This window comes from Protopterus annectens, chromosome 6.part1, assembly GCF_019279795.1.
Source record: "Protopterus annectens isolate FY-2018-M chromosome 6.part1, PAN1.0, whole genome shotgun sequence".
In the NCBI taxonomy this organism is placed as follows: Eukaryota; Metazoa; Chordata; order Ceratodontiformes; family Protopteridae; genus Protopterus; species Protopterus annectens.
In genome coordinates this window covers 396,219,036-396,238,956 of record NC_056738.1, presented here as the reverse complement: position 1 = coordinate 396,238,956, position 19,921 = coordinate 396,219,036, and the positions used below count along the sequence as shown (strand labels likewise).

Sequence of the window (19,921 nt, the reverse complement as noted above, 5' to 3'; positions counted from 1 at the left end):
TTTGGCATGCACCTACTCAGACTCTTGTAATAGTTAAATTGCCCACAAAGGTTGCTCACCAGGAAAATCCAGGGTATGAATACCCTGTCCTACACAGATTGCCTCAAGGCCTTATTTCTAAGCTCAGTTTCCTATAGATTACTGAGAGGCAGTCAATGCCTGACATATAAGGCATCCTCAGATCCAGCTCTGATGGATATCCTGCAGATCTGCAAAATGAACAGTACCTGAAACACTAGGTGCAAGGACTTGAACTTTGCCTGTGACATAAATAGAACATGGTGGCGAGACTGATACATCTCAAAGGATCCCCAGTGTATGGAATAGGCTCCCCAGGCATGTGAAGCAGACTTCATCTCTGACCCTATTCAGATGAAATCTTGATCATTTGATGGGAAATTACAAATTTACCATTGGTCAGATCTCTATGTCTCTGATGGACAGAGGTCTACATTAAGTAAAATAATCCTCAGTTAACATACTCTCCCACAACTCTTGGCTTCCTCCTTACTAATATACCCCCACCATATAGATGCCCAAGGTACCTTGGGACAAAACTAGGCTGGGTTGTGCGATCCGGCGTATGAAGACCCTGGTGGTTGATAGCCCAGTAAAAAATGTATGAAGCTTTAATTAGTAAAATTAATAAGACAGATTTACTGCCTTTATGCTTGCTATTTAGCAGAATTGATTTGTCATATTTGAGAAGCTGACAACCGTTTAAATTCCATTGCAGTGTTGGATATTTATTTTTTAGTTTATTTTTCTGTTTTTTTTTTTTTTTTTTTTCTTGCTGTTCCACCTACCTTCCCATCATTCTTCCCCACCCTCAACTATTCTTAGCCTATTCATTCCCTAATAGTGACAGCATAGCCATTGACCCTGACGAGAGCTAACAGCAAGGCAAGCTTGAAGGCTGCTTTGTTTGGTATCTGAGGACTGTCAGCCTTTTTTTGACTCTGCCTCCTCAGCAGACCATCTAAGTTAGTAGCTCATGGTACCCAGAGAGTAGGTAATGCTATCCCTAGCAATATTTCCCTTCCTCAGCCCCTGTTGCTATCACTGCACCTGACCTGCCAGGTGTAAGCTTGAATCCCTCATTAACTTGGGTGCTTAGGGCATTTTTAGTTTTCTAATTAGCCCTAACTTCACCCCTGGTTGCCAAATTTAGCACTTTGTATTGTGAAGGCCTCCTGTGCTTATGCCTGTGCATGTACACCAGGAGAGCTACCATCACGGACTTGAACTCCAGGCCCATATCTCAAGTTCCAGGCAGATAGTTGTCATAGGCCAGCCTGTTTGGAACTGGCAGGCAGCCAGCCAGATGACCAATAACTTCTCCAGGATGGATGGAATGGCATCAGTTGCTCATTTTCCACCTACCTCTTACAGTACCTGAGCCACTGCTCAATGCTGGACCCATCTGAGTTATAGATTTTGCTTTGTTCTTGTATGCCACATAGTCAGACCAGTTTGTATATTTGTTTTGTGAGTATTTGGAGGATTGGGAGCCCACTTGTACATGAGTTGAGAGTTTGGTGTTTTTATGCATTTTATCAAGTTTTAAAATATTTAATTTAATATGACTTTTAAAGTCATTCACAACAGTTTAATAAGATAACCGTATTCCACCACCCCTTCATTTGCCAGAGAGTTGCTGATACTGGTTTTTATATACACTTTTTCTTTCCTTATGACTATGCTTTTCTGTATTTCATAATCAGACATAATGTATTGTTGCCTAGGTAGGTAATGGGGATTCTCTGGTCTTGTTTTGCCAGTTTAAGAGCATGAACTCTGTCAGTTATTTCAGATAGCCCTCACTATAAATAATGGGGTAAGGCTAATCTGGTCCAGTACAAGTATTTCTCACAAGAAGGAAAGACTGGTTGTTACTGTGTTTCATTATATGAGACTGGCAGAGAAATTTGTCACTTTTTGAATTGTCTTTTTGCATATATCCACAACTATTTTAACAGTTATTTTTAAAAGTGTTACCGTTAGACTACAGTTCAGTGCACTGAAGGTTTGACAGACTGACCTGTTAGTAATTCAATGTTGCCTTTGTTTTGTGGCAGATTATGTGAGTGGTGGAGAGTTGTTCACTCATCTTTATCAGAGAGACCATTTTACAGAAGAAGAAGTCCGAATTTATATTGGAGAAACCATTTTAGCACTGGAACATTTGCACAAGGTAAGCTACAAATTGGTAGTGTCACAGAAGAAAATGAAAGGAAGTTTTTAAAAAAGTTTCAACATGAATATTGACCAACAGAAACTGTCTGTGAATGGAGACAATATAACCTGCCAACTTTCCATATGTTGCATCACAAATCCTACATGGACGACTTTAACTCTCTCTTAGACTGCTACAGACCTTTCTTCAAGAAGTTGTCTTACAGCTGTATAATCTTTGGCTTTCCACTTGCCTTCATCATGTGCTTGGCCTCCCTACCCAGTTCAGCCATACTCAAAAGTACAAAATCTTGTATCAGTTTATTTTTTGTGATGACTAACTTGTAATCCTATTTCAAGCTGACATTGTTTCTTCTTGCTGTTCCAAGCCTTGTAGGCGAAGTACCTGACCACTAAAAATCACCATAGCAAGAAGGGTATTTGCTGTTGCTTTGGAAATTGAGATGACTCTGTGCAAGTGTGATTGTTCTACAGGTGCAGTCTGTTTTTGTAAATTAAAATTATTTTCAGGTCACCTTTGACACCTGCAGCAAGAGAGAGGTGAGCTTTTGCCACACTCTTTGGGTTGTATGAATTCACCAAAATGCCCTTTGGAATGAAGAATGCCCCAACAACTTTTCAAAGGCTGGTAGACTGCATCCTAGCAGGTGCGAGACTGCTGTGGCTATGCAGATAATATTACAATCTTTGGTCAGTCCTGGCAGAAAGGTGCAAAGTATCAGAAAGGTGCAGAGCAAATTAGACAAAGCAGATTGCATATTAAGTGAAGTATCAGACAAGTGTAGAGCAAATTAGACAAGGCCAGACTGCATGTTAAGTCAGACAAATGTCAGGTAGGAGTGGCAGAAGCAACTTACCTTGGTGTTTGTGTGCATGTAGTGGAAGAAATTTGGCCAGAACCAACCAAAGCAGAGGATCTCCCGGCTTGATCTACTTTGGCATTCACAGCAGTGAAGTATGGGAAGCTTGTCCCTTATTACAGTACTCTAATCTTGGCTGTGTTGGGCATACCTGAAAAAATAGACCAGATAAGATTATCTGGTCATTGGCTTGTGAACAAGCATTCCAGAAACTCAAGCAGGTCTTGACTGGACTTTCTGCACTTCATAGCATTAATTATAGCCAGGAGTTTATTGCGCAGACAGGTGCTTCAGACCACACTGGGGGCTTGTACTTAGCCAGATTTCTTCAAAAGGAGAAAATCTGGTAGTATACCTTAGTTACTGGCGTTAGCCTAGGGAAGGATTTTTTTTTGTTTGTTTCTAGCAGCTGATCTTCAGCTGCCCCCAGGACCTTTCCTCATCCACTGCCTACTTGGCTGTCCCACCTCCCCTGACTTGCTTTGAAGCATGCTTGGGAGCCAGTGAGTAGACTGAGGCACTTGAGGCAGTGCCATTTTGCTGCTGAGTGTTTTTGCTTTATGCCATATCTTCCTTTGCTGCACACAGTTGTATGTCCTGGAAACAGATGTATAATGGGGATGTGCTGGCATGTCATCCTGCCTTCATGTGACTCAGGCAATGCCTTCCTGCTGTTCCCCACTGCGACAACCTTTATCCTGTGCACCCACAACCTCTGCTGTAGATCATTTGCTAGGTGTGTCTGAATGGACTCCCATCCTTCCCGTGCCAGCACCTCAAATGCTTGAACCACTAATCAACCTGTAGTCATGTGGGTTATAGCCAGGCCTTTCTTTCTCAGTGCCACAGAGCTGGCATAGCTGTGTAGAAGAAAATGTTTGGTACCAGTGTATGCATAGTAGAGGTTTCACACTAGTTACAGATCATAATCCTTCTTAAAGGGACAGTCGCAGAGATTTTTTTGTTTTGATTCTGGTCTTTTGTTTACATTTTCAGTCTGGCTTTCTGAGCATGTCCCAGCTTTGGCTTTGGAGGTTGGGGTAGTGGTGGTTACAGGAAGTTTTAATGATCTTAGTCAAATTCCATCTCAAATTGCAGTTGTACTCATGGCAGCTCTCACTGATTCGTTCATTAGTTTCACCTGTGCTTTTTATCCTCTGAGAAATGTAGCCTTTTAGGACTTTACTTGCTACTACAACCTGTGATAGTTATACATAGATTGCGTTACTGTGGAGTAAGGGGAATACGTCGGTAGACTGAGATTTAGTATGAATTCACTAAACTGTACTCTTTTGACTATACGGCTCGCAGTTATGCTATGCAGAATCAATAAAAGAAATAAAGAGCTGCACAATTAAGATAAACATTTTGACAAGTTCATAAAAAGTAAACGCTGAGACTCTTACCTAACCACCCTCACCACAAACACACACATGTAATAACCTTATTGTTTCCCGGTGACTGGGGACTAAAAACTTTGACGCGAACTGAAAATTGTGCTCACCAGAGAGAATGATAACAGGGCTGCATAAAGTAAATTGAAACCAGAGAAGGGCTGATGATGACATGGTAAATGGGTGGTGACAACTGGAAGGTATAAGGACAGGTTTCTTTTGATCAGAATTTTAGACTTTGGGATTTTTCCTTTAAGGTTAGTTACACAGGGCCACGGGGCAAAATGGAAAGCTTCATAGATGGAGTTGAGAATACAGTCTTACAGTATGATAATTCAGTACCAGAGTGGTATTGTAAAGCAAAAACAGATGTCTTAAGACAGGGGGCTTGGTCGTATAACTTAAAATTAATCTGTATCCCCAAGCTTTGTTTTTTGGTGTCTCACAAAACTGACTTTAGGTCTACGGAGGGAGAAGAAACATAATGTAGAGCTATTAAGCTAAACCAAATGTAATTGTTTTCAGAGAGAAATGTGACTGCCTGAGTGAAGATTGCAGCTAGCTTTCAGTAACGCATGTAGAAAACTGCATTATATTAAGGTGAGTTGAATGGGATGTTTTTTCATGAGAAACTTAAAAAAAAAAAAAAAAAAAAACACTTTCCAGTAAGTCTAGTAGCATGTAAATATATATTTTATCTGTAAAAACAAGTCAAAAACAAACAAAAAAAAATACTGAAGCTGGCTCCTGAAATGTGTTCACATTTTTACAGTACTTGCTTTTGTGATGTCCTTCCTTAGACCGCTGTTGCAGTATTCCAGGCTGTTGAATTATCTCGCCAAGTAGCCTGAGTGTCTGTTTCGGATACAAAAGCCAAAACTTAGTTCTGATGCCTGACCTAAGACTCTGGGAGTTAGGACACATAAGCAGATGTAGGAGTGTAAATTCCCAGACTATCATCCTACATGCTCAATTACAGGTCCTGCACCCAATTGGTCTGTTCTACACGTGGCCGTTGGTACCACTGACCTTGACTGGTTCAGATAAGTGTCCCATCGAGGAACCTTCCTCTGTTTTTCTCAGTTGTATTACTGTTTGATCGCTCTATTAGATGACAACTAGGAGGGGGAAGTGCGATTGCAGTAGGCAGATTGCCTACAAGGATCTCTACTCCCAATGCCTTTTCTGTTTAGGTGCTGAGCTTGACTATAAAAATTGCATGATCTGTTCGTCCTTTGTTTCAAAGACCCTACAAACCAGACTTTAGTCCCTTTATTCCCACTTGGAAACTTAGTGCCTTCCCAAGCAAAGATGACGGACCCTTCTACCCTGATGTCCTGCATGCTCAGAAACAAAAATTTGAGGCGCAAGTTTTATCACGTCTACTCACTCAGAAGCAAATGTATACAGGGAGGTTTTGTAACCTGTGGGACGGCTATTACCACAACCCTGTTGGAGGCTGCTATGGCACCTGAGGTTAGCATATCTGAAATGACTGAAACTACAGATCTGATGTCTTCATTCCTCATCACGATAGGGTCTCTGATCCGACCTCCAGATCCAGCTCTGCCACATTCTACAGAGTTGGATCCAACTCTCAAGCTCCTCCCTCCTACTTATAATGCACTATATCCACCCAAGTACCTCACATATCGTCTGCCACTTCAGCGAACTGGACGCAGATCTTGTGCTCTCAAGCCGGTTAAAGTGTCCTAGTTAATTGCTGCTGTTTCTTGTCCTTAAGTGGATTTTGTAAGTCCTCCCTACTTTTCTCTCTTTTTGTGTGTGTGTGTGTGTGTATGCATTTCTTTCTTCCTAAAAAAAAAAAAAAAGTTAACTTTAGCTTCTAGTTTAAGTCTTCTTTTAATGTTATTCTCACGATTATATTTACAGGTAGTTTTAAAGTTTGTCATTAAAGTTAAAATTTAGAGTAAAGGGGTTAGTTAAAAACTTACTTGCTTCTTCTGGCGTATCTTCGGCTGGTGACAATTGGTTTTTGGTGTTTTTTTGTTCGGTCATGACTGACCAGTCTTCACCCGGCTTTAAACACTGCACTTCTTGTGGGCATAAAATCCGCAACCAGGATGCCCACAAGGAGTGGATGTACTGCCTGGGTGCTGACCACTAGAAAGGTGAGTGTAACAATGTTCCACTTTCAAATCATGGGCTTTAGCAGACTGTAGGAGTAAGCTTGTTCTTAGGGGGCTTCTTCCCTCCTTTGCTCCTGATGCTCAGACCCCCCCCTCTGCGGCTTCCTCATCTTGCTCGCCTGCTGCTATTAAAGGTCATAAAAAGAGGTCCCTTCCAGTTTTCCTGAGGGACACTCTTGAAGCTAAGAAGCCCAAGAGATAGTCAGATCCAACTCCTTTGGATCCACAGAAATGATCCCCCTGGTCGGATCCTACAGCTTCTGTGGATCTGGGGGATGTTATTACTATATATCTCATGCCTTCATCAGCTCCTACATTGAATCCTGTACCTCCTGATCCAAGGACTTCATTGAGGTCTCCTGTGCTCTCCTCTAGGTTCAAGCATTCCCGTCCCCCCTCGTTGGCTTCATCCAGGTCCTCCAGAAGCTGGTTCGAGGCAGACATGGACAGGATGATGATGAGATTCCTCAAGGATCAGATCCAGATGGGGGGTAGTCTTGGCTCGGGCCCCTGTCGGATCCGTGAGCTACCCTGGCCATCCCAGCAGGACACTTTCAATCTGACCCTTTGTTTCAGAGTGACAGGATTCGGGACTACCATGCACATTGTGCTTGGCGCAGAGGAAGTTTCCCTCCTCAACACCAAGGATGCCCTTGACTATCCCTGTGCTGGCTTTCTCTGAGTAGAGCAAGTCTTGGAGCTATGGTGTTGATGCCGAGTCCGGGGGACTGGGGTTGGCTCCATCCTTCTCAGACGCATCCCTTCCCATGGGTGTCTCGGCACACCAGAGGCTGGGGATACGGAGTGAGTCCTGCCCATTTTTCCTTGGTGGTTTTGGCTTTGGGGGAGATAGGCCGAAGGACCAGAAGCCCTTTCTTTCAGATGGTGGAGAGGGTTTTCTCCCAAGTTGGAGATCCAACGATGCATGTTCCGCATTCTAACCCTGTACCCTCATCAAGATCCAGGCCTTGGTCCCACTTCATCCTGCCATGAGTCTTCCTGTCCCAAGCGACCTCCAAGAATTCCCTGCTCATGAGGGATCCCCTTCCGACACTTCTCTAGAGTACCCAGCTGAGGAAGTCCCTTGGAAGAGTATGTGCAAAAGGAAGCACATCGACTCCTCATCGGAGTCTTTAAAGGAGAACCACACCCACAGACTCAAAACAAATATTTATTTGGTTTGGTGTTTACTACATTTTAACACCACTGAGGGACTATTTACAGGTTTCTAAATATTGTTATATGTAATTTCTGACCATATTGGGTTTGGCATCTTGAAGTAATTCTGATTGTTTAGTCTGCCTCTAGGTATTCCACAATGCAGTGCATGTCTGTAAAAAATGACATCACACAGGCCTCTTTCTTCCTAAAGCTCCTGTCACTGCATTGATTTTACATGCATACAGTGCTGTCATTCAGTCAGTTTTAAGTAACATTTCATGCTGTTCAGTGACTATTTAAAACACAAACAGTGCAAATATCACTGAACAGGCTTTCAAAGTGCTTTTTACTGCTGCTATTTTTTGGACTGGCTAAACTGCATTATTTTGTGAAGCCTAAATTGTACTACTTTGACTCTCCTCCCACCCCCACCCCCCCCCCCCTTCACACCTAACTTCCCTAGCTGTCAAAGTGCTAAGGGTAATTTGAGCTGTTACCTGCTGTGATTGACAGCTCACAGCAGGAGACTTGACTCGTGTATTGTCTCCTTGTTTTAGCCTTTAATTTCTGTATGTGCAGGGGAAGGACCCGGGGAGCTGTGACATCACAGCATAGGTAGATTTTTAGGATTGTAGTGATGATGTCAGTTTGGGGAAGGAAATGGCCAGAAAATTACCTGTATTCAGTGACCTTAATGACATCAGTGAATTGGAGACTGCAGCAAGCTTTTTAAGGGTGGGACAAAAGTTTTTTGAATGTGAAACCACCACAATACCATAAGGTATTGTTCTAGTGGAGAGAAACAGTCTATTTAAAATATTTTAAATTCTGTATTGTTTATTCATAGCAGGGACAGTAAATAGGGAGAAAAAAGACAGAGAAGTTGCCATTTAATAACAGAATCCCATTGTTGTCCTTTAACTGGGGATACTAACTTTGATGAGGAGGAAGGAAGGATCCCCTCTGATCTCCACCTGAAGAAGTCTCCTTTGGGGACATATTAGAGACCGTAAAGCCGAAAGATGGGATTCTGCCCAACCTCCTCCTTGCAAGGTGACCCCCCCCCCCCAGCAGATACCCTGGTTGATTCAGAGTCTTGCTGGGCATGGAAGGAACCAGACACCATCAAGCCCATACCTAAATGACCCGAACGATTTCTGTTACACCCCCCCAGACAGGAAACACTGGAGTAAGGGTCCAGTAATTGATGCCATCGTGGTGATGGCAGCCACCAAGAAAGAGCTGGCAGAAGAAACTGACAATGTCTATCCACCTAACAAGGAGTCTAGAGCTCTGGACAGGATTGGGAAGTGTGTCTATACCTTGGCCAACTTTATGCTGAGGTAATTGAACTATGTGGGTCATTTTACTCTGCTGCAGAGAGATCTGATCAAGGAACTGTCAGCATCTGAGTCCATGCCTGTGGAGGAATTTAAAAAAATTTCTCCCAAGCTGACCACTCTTTCATCCATCACCAGCTCATCGATGAGGTTAGCCTCCCATACCATGGAGAGTACCTTGCAAGCAGAAGGTTCAGGACTTTCCTTAAGGAGGCATGCCCAGATGAGGCTATGTGATTTTGCAGAGTCCTTAAGGCGTTTTGTCAATGCCCCTTACAGTGACTCCTCCATTTTTGTCCATCTGTTCGAGAAGCACTTACCCGCAATTAAAAGGACAGGAATACCCTTTCTGCTGTTGGAATCAAAATTTCTACCGCAAAGGTCCTTCTCCAGGAACCAACGTGGAGGTAAGAAAATTTGGTTTTGCAAATCCCACGGGCCTTTCCAGGAGCCACGCAAGGAACAGTCCTCTAGAGGCAGAAGACAGGGTTTGATGGTAGTTACCACCTTAGAGGCCTAGCAGGTGTGCAGAACCTGAGGTTTTGGGAACATCTTCCTGATGAGCCTTACCAGCTTTCCTGAATCTCTGCCTGACTGTCCATCTCTGGAGCCAGTTGGGGGCTGACTAGCTTTGCACCCGAAAGCCTGGACCCAGTTGACTCAAAACCATTAGGTGTTAAGCATAATATCCAGAGGTTATTCAATTTCTTTTTCTCTGCTTCCTCCGAATTCCAAAAGCCTTCCCGATGTGCCACCCAGTCAGAGGTCACAGGCAGCACAGGAAATCCAACAACTGTTGCTAAAAAGTCATCCAAGAGTTCCCAACTGAACAGAGAATTTGGAACCTACACCTGCTTCTATTTGATGCCAAAAAAGACATACCCATCCTGGATCTAAGCAAATTGAATGTGTACATAAAGAAGTCAAGGTTTTGAATGGTTACATTTCAGTTCATTTTGCCATTGTTGCACAAGGACAGCTTGATGTGCTTGCTAGATCTCAAGGACTCGTACTATCACATCAAAATATGCAGGCGCTGCAGGAGATATCTGCGCTTCCGGCTGGAAGCCATTCCTTACTAGTTCAGAGCACTGCCCCCCCCCCCCCAGGTGTTCACCAAATGCATGGCAGTGGTAGTGGCTCACTTGAGGCTCAGGGGATTCCACGTGTTTCTGTATTTAGATGGTCTCCTGACAGCTCTCACAAGGCATCGGTTAATCCAAACCAGAGATTGCTTAACTCGTTTATCACACTCCCTGGGCATCACCATAAACATGAGCAAATCCAACATTACTCCAGTTCAGAATTTGGAATTCATAGGTGCGCAGCTCCAACACAAGGGAGCAGATAGCTTAGCTTCTCTTCCTTCACATCAAGTAGCCACTCTGAGAAATCGGGTACAGGATTTATCCCAACAAATCCCTATAGCTCGATTGATTCTGCAGACCCCAGGGTCCATGTCTGCAGCCATTCTGTTAGTCCCTGTAGCCAATTTTTCATGCAGGTTCTCCAGTGGACATTAGTGATACAATGGTCCATTCTGTCTCGGCCTTTGTTCCTTCACATTAGATTGGCTGCCATTTGCAGGTGTCACCTCAGTTGGTGGATACAGTCAGACAGTGTGGTACATCAACAAACTGGGGAACCAGGTCTTCTCTCCTTTGTCATGAAGCCATGAGATTGTGGGAGTGGGAAATCTCCACCAGCAGTTTTCTGGTAGCAATACACATTCCGGGGAGGTCCAACATTCTAGCTGACAGGCTCCGCAGGTCTGTCCTGATGCCTTACAAGTGGTCTCTGAATCCTTCAGTAGTGAAACAGATCTTTCTAGAATGGGGGTCAACCTTGCTGCAATCTCTTCACCTCTCCTTCCAACGCGAAGTGCAATGAGTTTTTTCTCTGAACTCCCCTCTGGAGGAGTCCCCAAGAGATGCTCTGGTTCATGCTTGACCCTCTGGTCTTTGTGCTTATCCTCCACTTCCCCCGATTCCACAATTCATTTAGATAGTGCAACGGCTGGGAAGCTCTGACATCTTGATGGCAGCCTTCTGGGGCTTGGGACTCTGTTCCACAGGATGAAGACCAAATGAAAACAACAACTTCAGATAAAGAAGTTATGTATTCACCATAACGTTCCATCTGAGTTGTTGCTTTGCATTTGTCTTCAACTGTCTCTCTCTCTCTCCTTCCCCCTGCCTTATGTGGGCTGTGTGGTTATCTGGCTGGAAGAGACTTGGTCTTTTCATTGGCATAAGTGGTAATTTCTTAGGCTACTCTGGGTAATTTTGCAAACGGGTAAGGCATTGAGTCAGGTTGGGATGCTGGTAAAATGCAGCCGAGTTGGATCCATCCCGGCTCCGTGTCCCACTGGTTAAAGGGAAATGAAAAACAACTCAGATGGAACATTATGGTGAGTACATGACTTCTTTTTAAATTATGATTAAGCATTTTGAATAGGAATCTAAGCAGATTTCTGAAGATCTACAGATACACTATAAACTCTTAGAAGTAAACACCCTAAACACCCCTTCTCCTGTATCCCCCTGTTCTGGTGGCTTTCCTGGATGTCTTTGAATCCGCTTCCACTGCAACAGAGACCCAGCCAGCTGCACCAAAAAGACTAGGTTTTACAAGGTAGCAAAGGGATTTAAAATTTCTGTACAAAAACTCTGAGAAAGGCACCTCTGTTTTCTATGTCAGTAGATAAGCTCTATAAACTGCTTCTTGCTGCTGTCAGTGTTCTTTCATTGGATAAAGACAGACCAGTGGACAGGCTGGTGAAAAAAGTTTATACATTGTCCTCTCTGGCCTTTAGAGCCCTGATTTGTCATACTAGATGACTAAATACTTGTCTGTTTTCAGCAGTTTGAATAAAACATTGCCCTCCCCTGAGGAATGTACCACTAGGCAAAAGGCTTTATCCTTAGTGGCTCAGGCTTCTCAAGTAACTAGGCACAGCATTAAATGCAGCTGTGATGCAGTGGAAACCTCTTCCAGGGCAGCTGTTACAGGTTTTGTGATAAGGAGGTGTATGCATGGTTATGTTATTTGCCCCTTCCAGAAGATATGTTCCTTAAATAAAGATCTTTTGTTTGGCTAGATGCTACCAGTTCTTTCAAACAATTGTGGAACAAGGTAAAATTATGAAGAACTATCGACAGATCTTTGTTACTTCTGTACTAAGGTACAGGAGGAATTGCACTGCAAAATCCATTTCCTTCACTCGCAGGAAACCCAGGCCTTTACAGAAGGCTAAGAAAATGCCTAGGAGAAGATTTGTGGACAAAGCAGACAGAGACTCTTGATCTGGGAGGCCTTCTTTCCCAGACAATTCTGCCTATCGCCTATCCCCCATCCCACTCCTTGGTCCACCCCTTCCCCTATACAAAAGGTTGACCTCATCCCTAAAAAAAAAAAAAAAAATGGCTACTTGTTACTTGAGAAAAATGGGGGGCTTTCCGTCATGCGGAAACTACACAGAGAACTGTCCTTGTTGTAATTTTTTTTTTTAAACCCAAGTGTATCTGTTGTTGCCTGCCCCTTATGATAGTTTGACAACATACTTCTCTCCCTCTCCCTGTTTATTGGCTGTTGACAGTAAGCATGCAAGTATCCTTTTGCAAAGTCTCGCCCTTTAAACTACTCACCAGGCTAAAGGACCTTTGTTAAAGTTTAATAATTAGTGTTCTGATACTGCTTGCATCGATTTTATCATCAAATTAGTGATTTTTTTTTTTTTTTTTTTTGCTGTAATTCTTTTACTGGTTCTTGCTGGTGGCAGAAGGTTTTCGGTCATGTTGCCTTTGTATTGAAATTTAAATACTCGGTAGCAAGTCCACCTAGACATCATTCTAAATTAAATTCAGTGAGTTACCCCTGCCCCCAGAGCCATTCTTGTCAGTATCATGGGCCACCACTTCTCCACAACTTTTCTAGCCACCCTGATTGAGGTGGGTATCTTGAGACAGTGTAAGAACTGTCTCATGCTGTCTGACCATCATCTGTTACTCAAACTGCATAACAGTATGTGAAAGATGTACATGTGTAATATCCTTGGAGGCAAAAAATCTCACACACAGTAACTCTGACAGAAAATGATAAGCAGAACACCACACATCACAATACACATAATCCATCATAACCTGAAGTTCTAAAGATTAACTTACCTCCAAAGCACAACACAACACAGGCACAAACCACACTCTGCATGTTAAGCCTACTTCTTCACATAGCACAAGGAGTCTGTCACAGATGCTGAGCCTGTAAGGCAGGCATTGACCCAGCCAAACATTATTGTTATAGGTGACTCCATTGTAAGATATACAGATATGCCTCTTACCAGGCTGAGCAGGGAAAGAGCGACTGTTAGTTTTTTGGCTGGTGCCAGGATACGTCCGATCATATCTGCATTCAAGTCCTTTAACAGCAAGCATCAGTATGACTCTGTCATAGCTCATGCCATTGTCATTGACTTGATGTGTACCTCCCTGGATTATATGAAGAGAGAGATGATAGAACTTTCAGACTGTGTCCAACTTGGGTACAAGCATAGCACTGAACAGCATTCTACTTTCTCTTAGGATGATGCCACGGTATGAGCAAGAAGTAATTGACTTAAATAATTGGCTTAGTTATTGATGTCATTCTAAGGTGGTCCGATATTTGTCACCTTGGGAAGATATGATCAAAAGACCGTGCTGCTTTGCCAAGGATGGCAAGCATCTGGCCCCTCTAGGGTTTTGATTATTGACAGACATTGTCCATCCCATAGTGCCTTTTATAGACAATGCCAGCCTGATAAAACCTACCAATGTAATGAAACAAGAAAAGGAAAAATATGAAGGTGTTGCTGATTAATGCTAGAAGCCTGAACAAGAAGTTCCACTCCCTACAAGCCCTTCTCACCTGGAAGACATTGATGTCCATGTAGTGACTGAGACATGGTTTAAAATAGCAGTGAGGACTCTGGCTGTGCAGAGCTACAACACCTTCTCCACATTTAGACTAGCTACTGCACAGAAAGGGAAAAAATGTGGAGGTATATAAACCTACATCCAGAAGAGACTCCCATCTAAGCTGGTAAAGCAGAGTGATCCACTAGAGCTTTTTCATGTCCAAGTAACCATCAGAAAAGACCAGTACCATGTATTAGCTAGCTATAGAACTCCCTCTGTGGCAAAAAAGCCACATTGCCTATCTACAGGAACTCTAATCACTCTGTATTAAACCCAATACCATTTCCTATGTGATCTGAACTATTCAACTATAGATTGGGAAACCTATACCACCACTAGTGCATAAGCACAGAGATTCCTGAACTTTGTTAATACAAAGGAACTGGAACAATTCATCAGAGTACCCACTAAGGGGAATAACATATTTGGTCTTGTACTTACTAATATGGGAGCATCTTACATATCTTTGTCACTTGTTAGATCTGACCATAAAGCTGTCTCCTTCAAAATGCAATTTAAACCAAAGATCCCTTCCACACAATTTAGGTTTAGGTGATACGTTAGCAAGCTTCATATCCACACCAGACCCAGTTAACTCCACTGAATATGCAAAAATGTACACCACTACACCGTATGAGTGTGTAAATGGCTGCATAGATGCAGCTGTATCCTGTAGGAACAAGTGTAAGGCAAACCCTAGAAACAAATATACATGATGGAACCGTGATATCAACAAGTTTTATAATAAAAGGAAAAGAATTTTGACCAAAAGTAAAAAGAGTAATTCCCAGAATATTAGAGCCCTTGTCACTGAAATAAACCACTCGGGGGCTTAATAAAATCCACCAAAACCATGTTTGAGGCTAAAATAGATAACCAAGCCAAAGACAGTCGCAGGGCATTTTTAAATAATTGTTTGTAATCTCAGTCACAATGCACTGAGCTGATTCTGAACAATGTTACCTGCACTGAAGCTGAAGATACAGTGAACCTACTGTCCGATAAACTTAGTTCTAACTTTACCTCCCTCTCTCTTTCTCTTCCATCTGTCCCTCGAGATATACCTATATACCTTTATCTTTGTGCTGAAGAAAGTCACTTTTCCTCCTCTAAAATGGGTCTATATTAGAACACTGAACATTCAAAATGTCGAGTGTTCTAATATAGAACCCTAGCAATTGAAAAAAAAAACATTGAACCTTCGGAACAGTGAATTTTTTCTTAGGGAAATAATTCGCTCTTCCAAAACACATTCACACAACACAAGCACACCAAACAAATAGCAATCATAGGTTCATAGGTTCATACTAGGCTATCTGCCCTAGGGCATTTATAAGCCTAGCCAGAGTGTGTGTGGCTTTCACCACCCCTTAGGATGAGAATACTATACCCATTAGTTTGCTGTGCCTCTGTCCAGCAGTGACACAGAGATGATTCCCGGGGTAAACCTACGATCTCCCATCCACTCGTCAAGATTTCTCTTGAACAGAGTCAGTGAGGGGCTCTGCCTCACATGGACTGGGATTCTGTTCCATAGTGTAGGGAGTCTCTGGGTGATGAATCTGTCCCTCCAGCACGTCCTATTTATATCTGTGTTGAGGTTTAAGTCTCTTGCTCTCGTGGCTCTGGTGGATTTGGATTTTTTGAGGTGGAGCATGTCCATTAATTCCGGGTTGGACATGGCCTTGTATGTCCGGCACAGATCACCTCTGAGCAGACAGTATGCGACTGAATAGAGCTAGAGTTTCTTCATTCGGGCATCGTATGACATATGTTTGAGCCCCTTTATCCTTTTGGTGAGGAACTTTTGGGGTCTTTCCAACTGCTGCAGGTGTCGGGTAAGGTACATTCCGAATGGGGCGTTGTACTCAATCATTGGTCTGATAAGTGAAGAGTACAGGGGTACAATGACCTCTCCTGATCTGGATGTGAATCCCTTCATGATCAGGTGGGCAATGTAGAAGGTCTTCCTAACCACTTTGGCAATGTGAGTGTCAAAAGAGAGGTTACTGTCAACTTGGGTCCCCAGATCCCTGATAACTTCTTCCGTGTTTAATGGATTACCACCTATGTGGTAATTAGGGGTTACCTTGTTTTTCCCAAAGGGTATGACTATACATTTTTTGGCATTTAGCTTAAGGCCATGGCTCTGGCACCAGTTATCCATTTCTATGAGACCTTTCTGGAGGATGTTTGTGTCTGATGGAGTGTCAATTATGGTGCCCAGTTTGCAGTCATCTGCAAATTTTGTCAGCCACAATCCCCTATGTTTGCCTGCACTTCAGAAAAATAAATGCCAAACAAGAGGGGGCCCAGGACTGAGCCCTGTGGGACACCGCTCGTGACCGGCTTAGAGTCTGACATGGCACCAGCAACTCTAACCCTGTGTGTTCTGTCCTTGAGCCAGTTTGCAACCCATCTTGTGACATATGGGTTTACATCTAAGCTGGTGAGCTTTTCTATGATGCCCGAGTGGGGTATTGTGTCGAACGCTTTTGCTAGGTCAAGGTAGGCTGTGTGAACTGCCTTACCCTCATCAATGGCCTTAGTGACTGTTTCGAAAAAGTCGACCAAGTTCAAGAGGCAGGATCTGCCCTTGACAAAGCCAAATTGGGTAGGATCCAGTGTCTGTAGGTCCCCAATGTCTTTATTTATGAGTTCCATTATGATCCTCTCCATAGCTTTGCAGACAAGGCTAGTCAAGCTTATCGGGCGGTAATTTCCAGGGTCCGTAGAAACACCGCCTTTGTGGAGTGGGACCACAGTTGCCGTACGCCATTCTTTGGGTACGTATCCTGTAGTAAGGCTAAGATTAAACAGCAGCCTTATGTGTGGGTTTAGTTCCTCATTGAGTTCGTGTAGCACACAGCCGGGGACACCGTCCGGTCCCATTGATGCTGTGTTTTTTGCTTTAGAGAGAGCAGCTCTCACCTGGGCATCTGAGATGTTTGGGAGGCTAGACTCTGGTGGGATAGATATTTCTCCTTTTGGGGGGGAGGGAGGGGAGAAATTTGCACTGAACCTGTCTGCCAGTATGTTGGCAATGTCTGTGGGTTCAGTGATTTTTTTATCATTTTGGAGTAATTCTGAGCATATCTGGGAGTTTCCACCCAGGTTTCTAACATAGCTAAAGAAGGCTTTATGATTGTCTTTTGTGTCATTTGCGATTTTTCTCTCAAAGTTGGCCTTGGATAATTTTATGAGTGATCGTAGTTTTTTGCTAGTATTGATCAGAGATACCTTCCCTTTTAGGGATTTTGCTCTGTCATGTAGTAGCTTTCTCCTCTTGTTGTAGAGTTTGTTTATGGCTGGAGTCCACCAGACCGGGCGCCTGCCTTTGGTGGAAAGGGTCTTGATTTTATTAGGGATTGCTTGATCCATACATTCCTGGAGGTGCTCGTAGAAGGCATTTGCAAGGGTTTCAGCAGCGTGGGTTGTGGTTTCCACTGGCTCGGGGGCCTTGAAGGATACCACTCCAGTCTTAAGAAGTGTGAAGTTTGCTTTTGAGAAGTTCTTCACTGTGGTCTTTTTTGCTGGGGGTGGGGGCGGGATGTGGATCTCCAGTGAGATTAATTTATGGTCTGATCTCACCAATGAGGGATATACTTCTGGTGTGGAGCATTTTGTCCCCATGTTTGTGATGATCAGGTCTAGTATATTTTCTCCTCTTGTGGGAATGATTAGTTGTTCCATAGCATTTGAGTTTATGAACTCAAGGAACCTTTGGGCTAGGGTGTTGGGGCTTGAGTAATGTTCCCAGTCTATGTTTGGGTAGTTGAAGTCACCCAATATGATGGTGTTTGGAGAGACATTCATACTCTCCAGTGTCTTCAGGAAGGCTGTGTGGGTTTCCTGAGTTTGAGAAGGTGGTCTGTAGCATGTTACAAACTGTAGGGCAGTTTTACCTATAGTTAATTGCACCTGGATGGTCTCCGATGCTTCATGCGATGCCACTAACCTGGAGGTGTGGGTATCCTTTATGAATATGGATACTCCCCCTCCTTTTGTGGTTCGGTCCGGATTTTGGGGCCGGAACGCATGATATGAGGTATAACCTGATAGTGCTGGGGTGCTCTCAGGAGCCTTGAACCAGGTTTCAGTCACAGCACAGACATCGATGTTCTCCATACTGAGGAGGGCTTCGAGGGCGTGCATCTTGAGGTTTAGACTTCTGGCATTGAGCAGTATTACCCTTAGTTTTTCTCCATTTTTGTTTTCTATGGCGGTAGGTTTATCATTTGAGCCTTGCCTAAAAAGGCACTATGGGGTGGCAAGAGCCTTTGCCAATATCCGGAAGCCCAGGGTGACAGGTGTAAGCCGTCCCTTCAAGCAGCGTGGCTTGTCAAGCATGTCATCCCAGGCAGACAGACATTGGATCCCCTTAGAATGACACCAGTAATTAAGCCAGTTATTAAAGCTGATCATTTTGTCTCTGTATTGTGGCATCATTCTTGGTGAGGGTAGGATACTGCTCAGGGTCAGGGTCATACCAGCCTGGGCTACATAATCTGAGAGCTCCTCTATGTCTCTCTTCATGTAGTCCAGGGAGGTACGTCTCAGGTCGTTCACACCGGCATGGACAATGACTGAGTCATACTTGTACTTGCTGTGGAGTGACCTGAGTGCTTGTGTTATGTGGCGGATTCTAGCGCCTGACAGGCAGCTTACTGTGATCTTTTCCTTGTTCAGTCTGGTGAGTGGGACGTCAGTGTGTCTGACTATGGAGTCACCTATAACAAGTGTGTCTGGCATTGTGTTTGGCCTTAAGGGCTGTGACTGTTTAGCACACTGACTTTGAGAACTATGTGTTGCATGTCTTATGTCTTGAGGTGGCAGTTGCTTGGGTGTCTGCTTTGGAGGCCTCTGTGGTTTTGGTAGATTTTTGATCAGTGCCTCCGAGTATGTCTTTGTGTGTTTGTGTTTGTTTTGCAGTTGTGATAGTTCTATGTGACACTGGGTTTGTGGTGTGCGTGGTTTCCTTCTCCTCCTGTCTGGTCTTGCCAGTCCTGAGTTGAGAGAGCTCAGCCTCCAGTTTGGCTATATAGTTGCATCTCTCACATGTATTTGTGTTTTGTGGGAGAAGGAGTGGGTTGTCTGTGTACATGAGGCAATTGTAACATTGCCTCAAGATGCCCAGATTTACCAGCTGAACAGGAGAGGAGGCCAGCAACTGACCCTTCGACATGCTAGAAAAAGTGAAAAAGTTTGCTGTGTAACTGAGTCAGAAGGGACCTATAGGGAAATGGGTACTCAAGGGGATTCTAGGCTAATGTAGTACTTTGTTTAGTATACAAGTACTTTTACCTATATAAAAATGCTTTAGGAGCAAGTGCTGAGCTTTACCTATATAAAAATGCTTTAGGAGCAAGTGCTGAGCTTTTGAGATAGAGAATAGACTGTTTAGATTGCAAGTAGAGAAGTTCTAAGGGAAAAATTGAAAAGCAGATTTTACGGAGCCAGAAACAGTTTAACCTTGTTTAACCGGCGCTGCCCGATGGTGCTCTATGGGCAACTCCGCGCTAAATCACGCAAAAGCGCGCTAAAGCGGGCTTTATAGCAGGGGTTGAAATGAGCTAGGAATTGACCCAAAATGGCGAATAGACTACAAGTTTCTGGCTGGAACCACTGCTCTAGGGACAAATAGGCTGCTCAGTGCTCTCCACTCCCACTGGTGAACAATCCACACACACACACACACACACCTAAACTCTAACACCTAACCCTACACTAAACTATACAAACACCACTAACTATCCACTTACCTTAACCCAAACCCTAACGTCCGTCATTATTGCACAGTCACCTCACCCACACCTTAACCCTGATTCACTTAACCCACCCTAACCCTAACTCACTTAACCCACC

At 43.6% G+C, this 19,921-nt stretch overlaps 1 protein-coding gene across 1 annotated transcript in view; it reads left to right on the top strand.

Moving 5' to 3' along the window:
• RPS6KA4 (ribosomal protein S6 kinase A4) overlaps positions 1–19,921 on the top strand; it is a 785,184-nt gene that overhangs the window by 283,568 nt on the left and 481,695 nt on the right. The window contains exon 4 of the mRNA XM_044075810.1: positions 2,079–2,194. Within this exon, the coding sequence (XP_043931745.1) occupies positions 2,079–2,194 (116 nt within the window). The remainder of the gene's footprint in view (positions 1–2,078; positions 2,195–19,921) is intronic.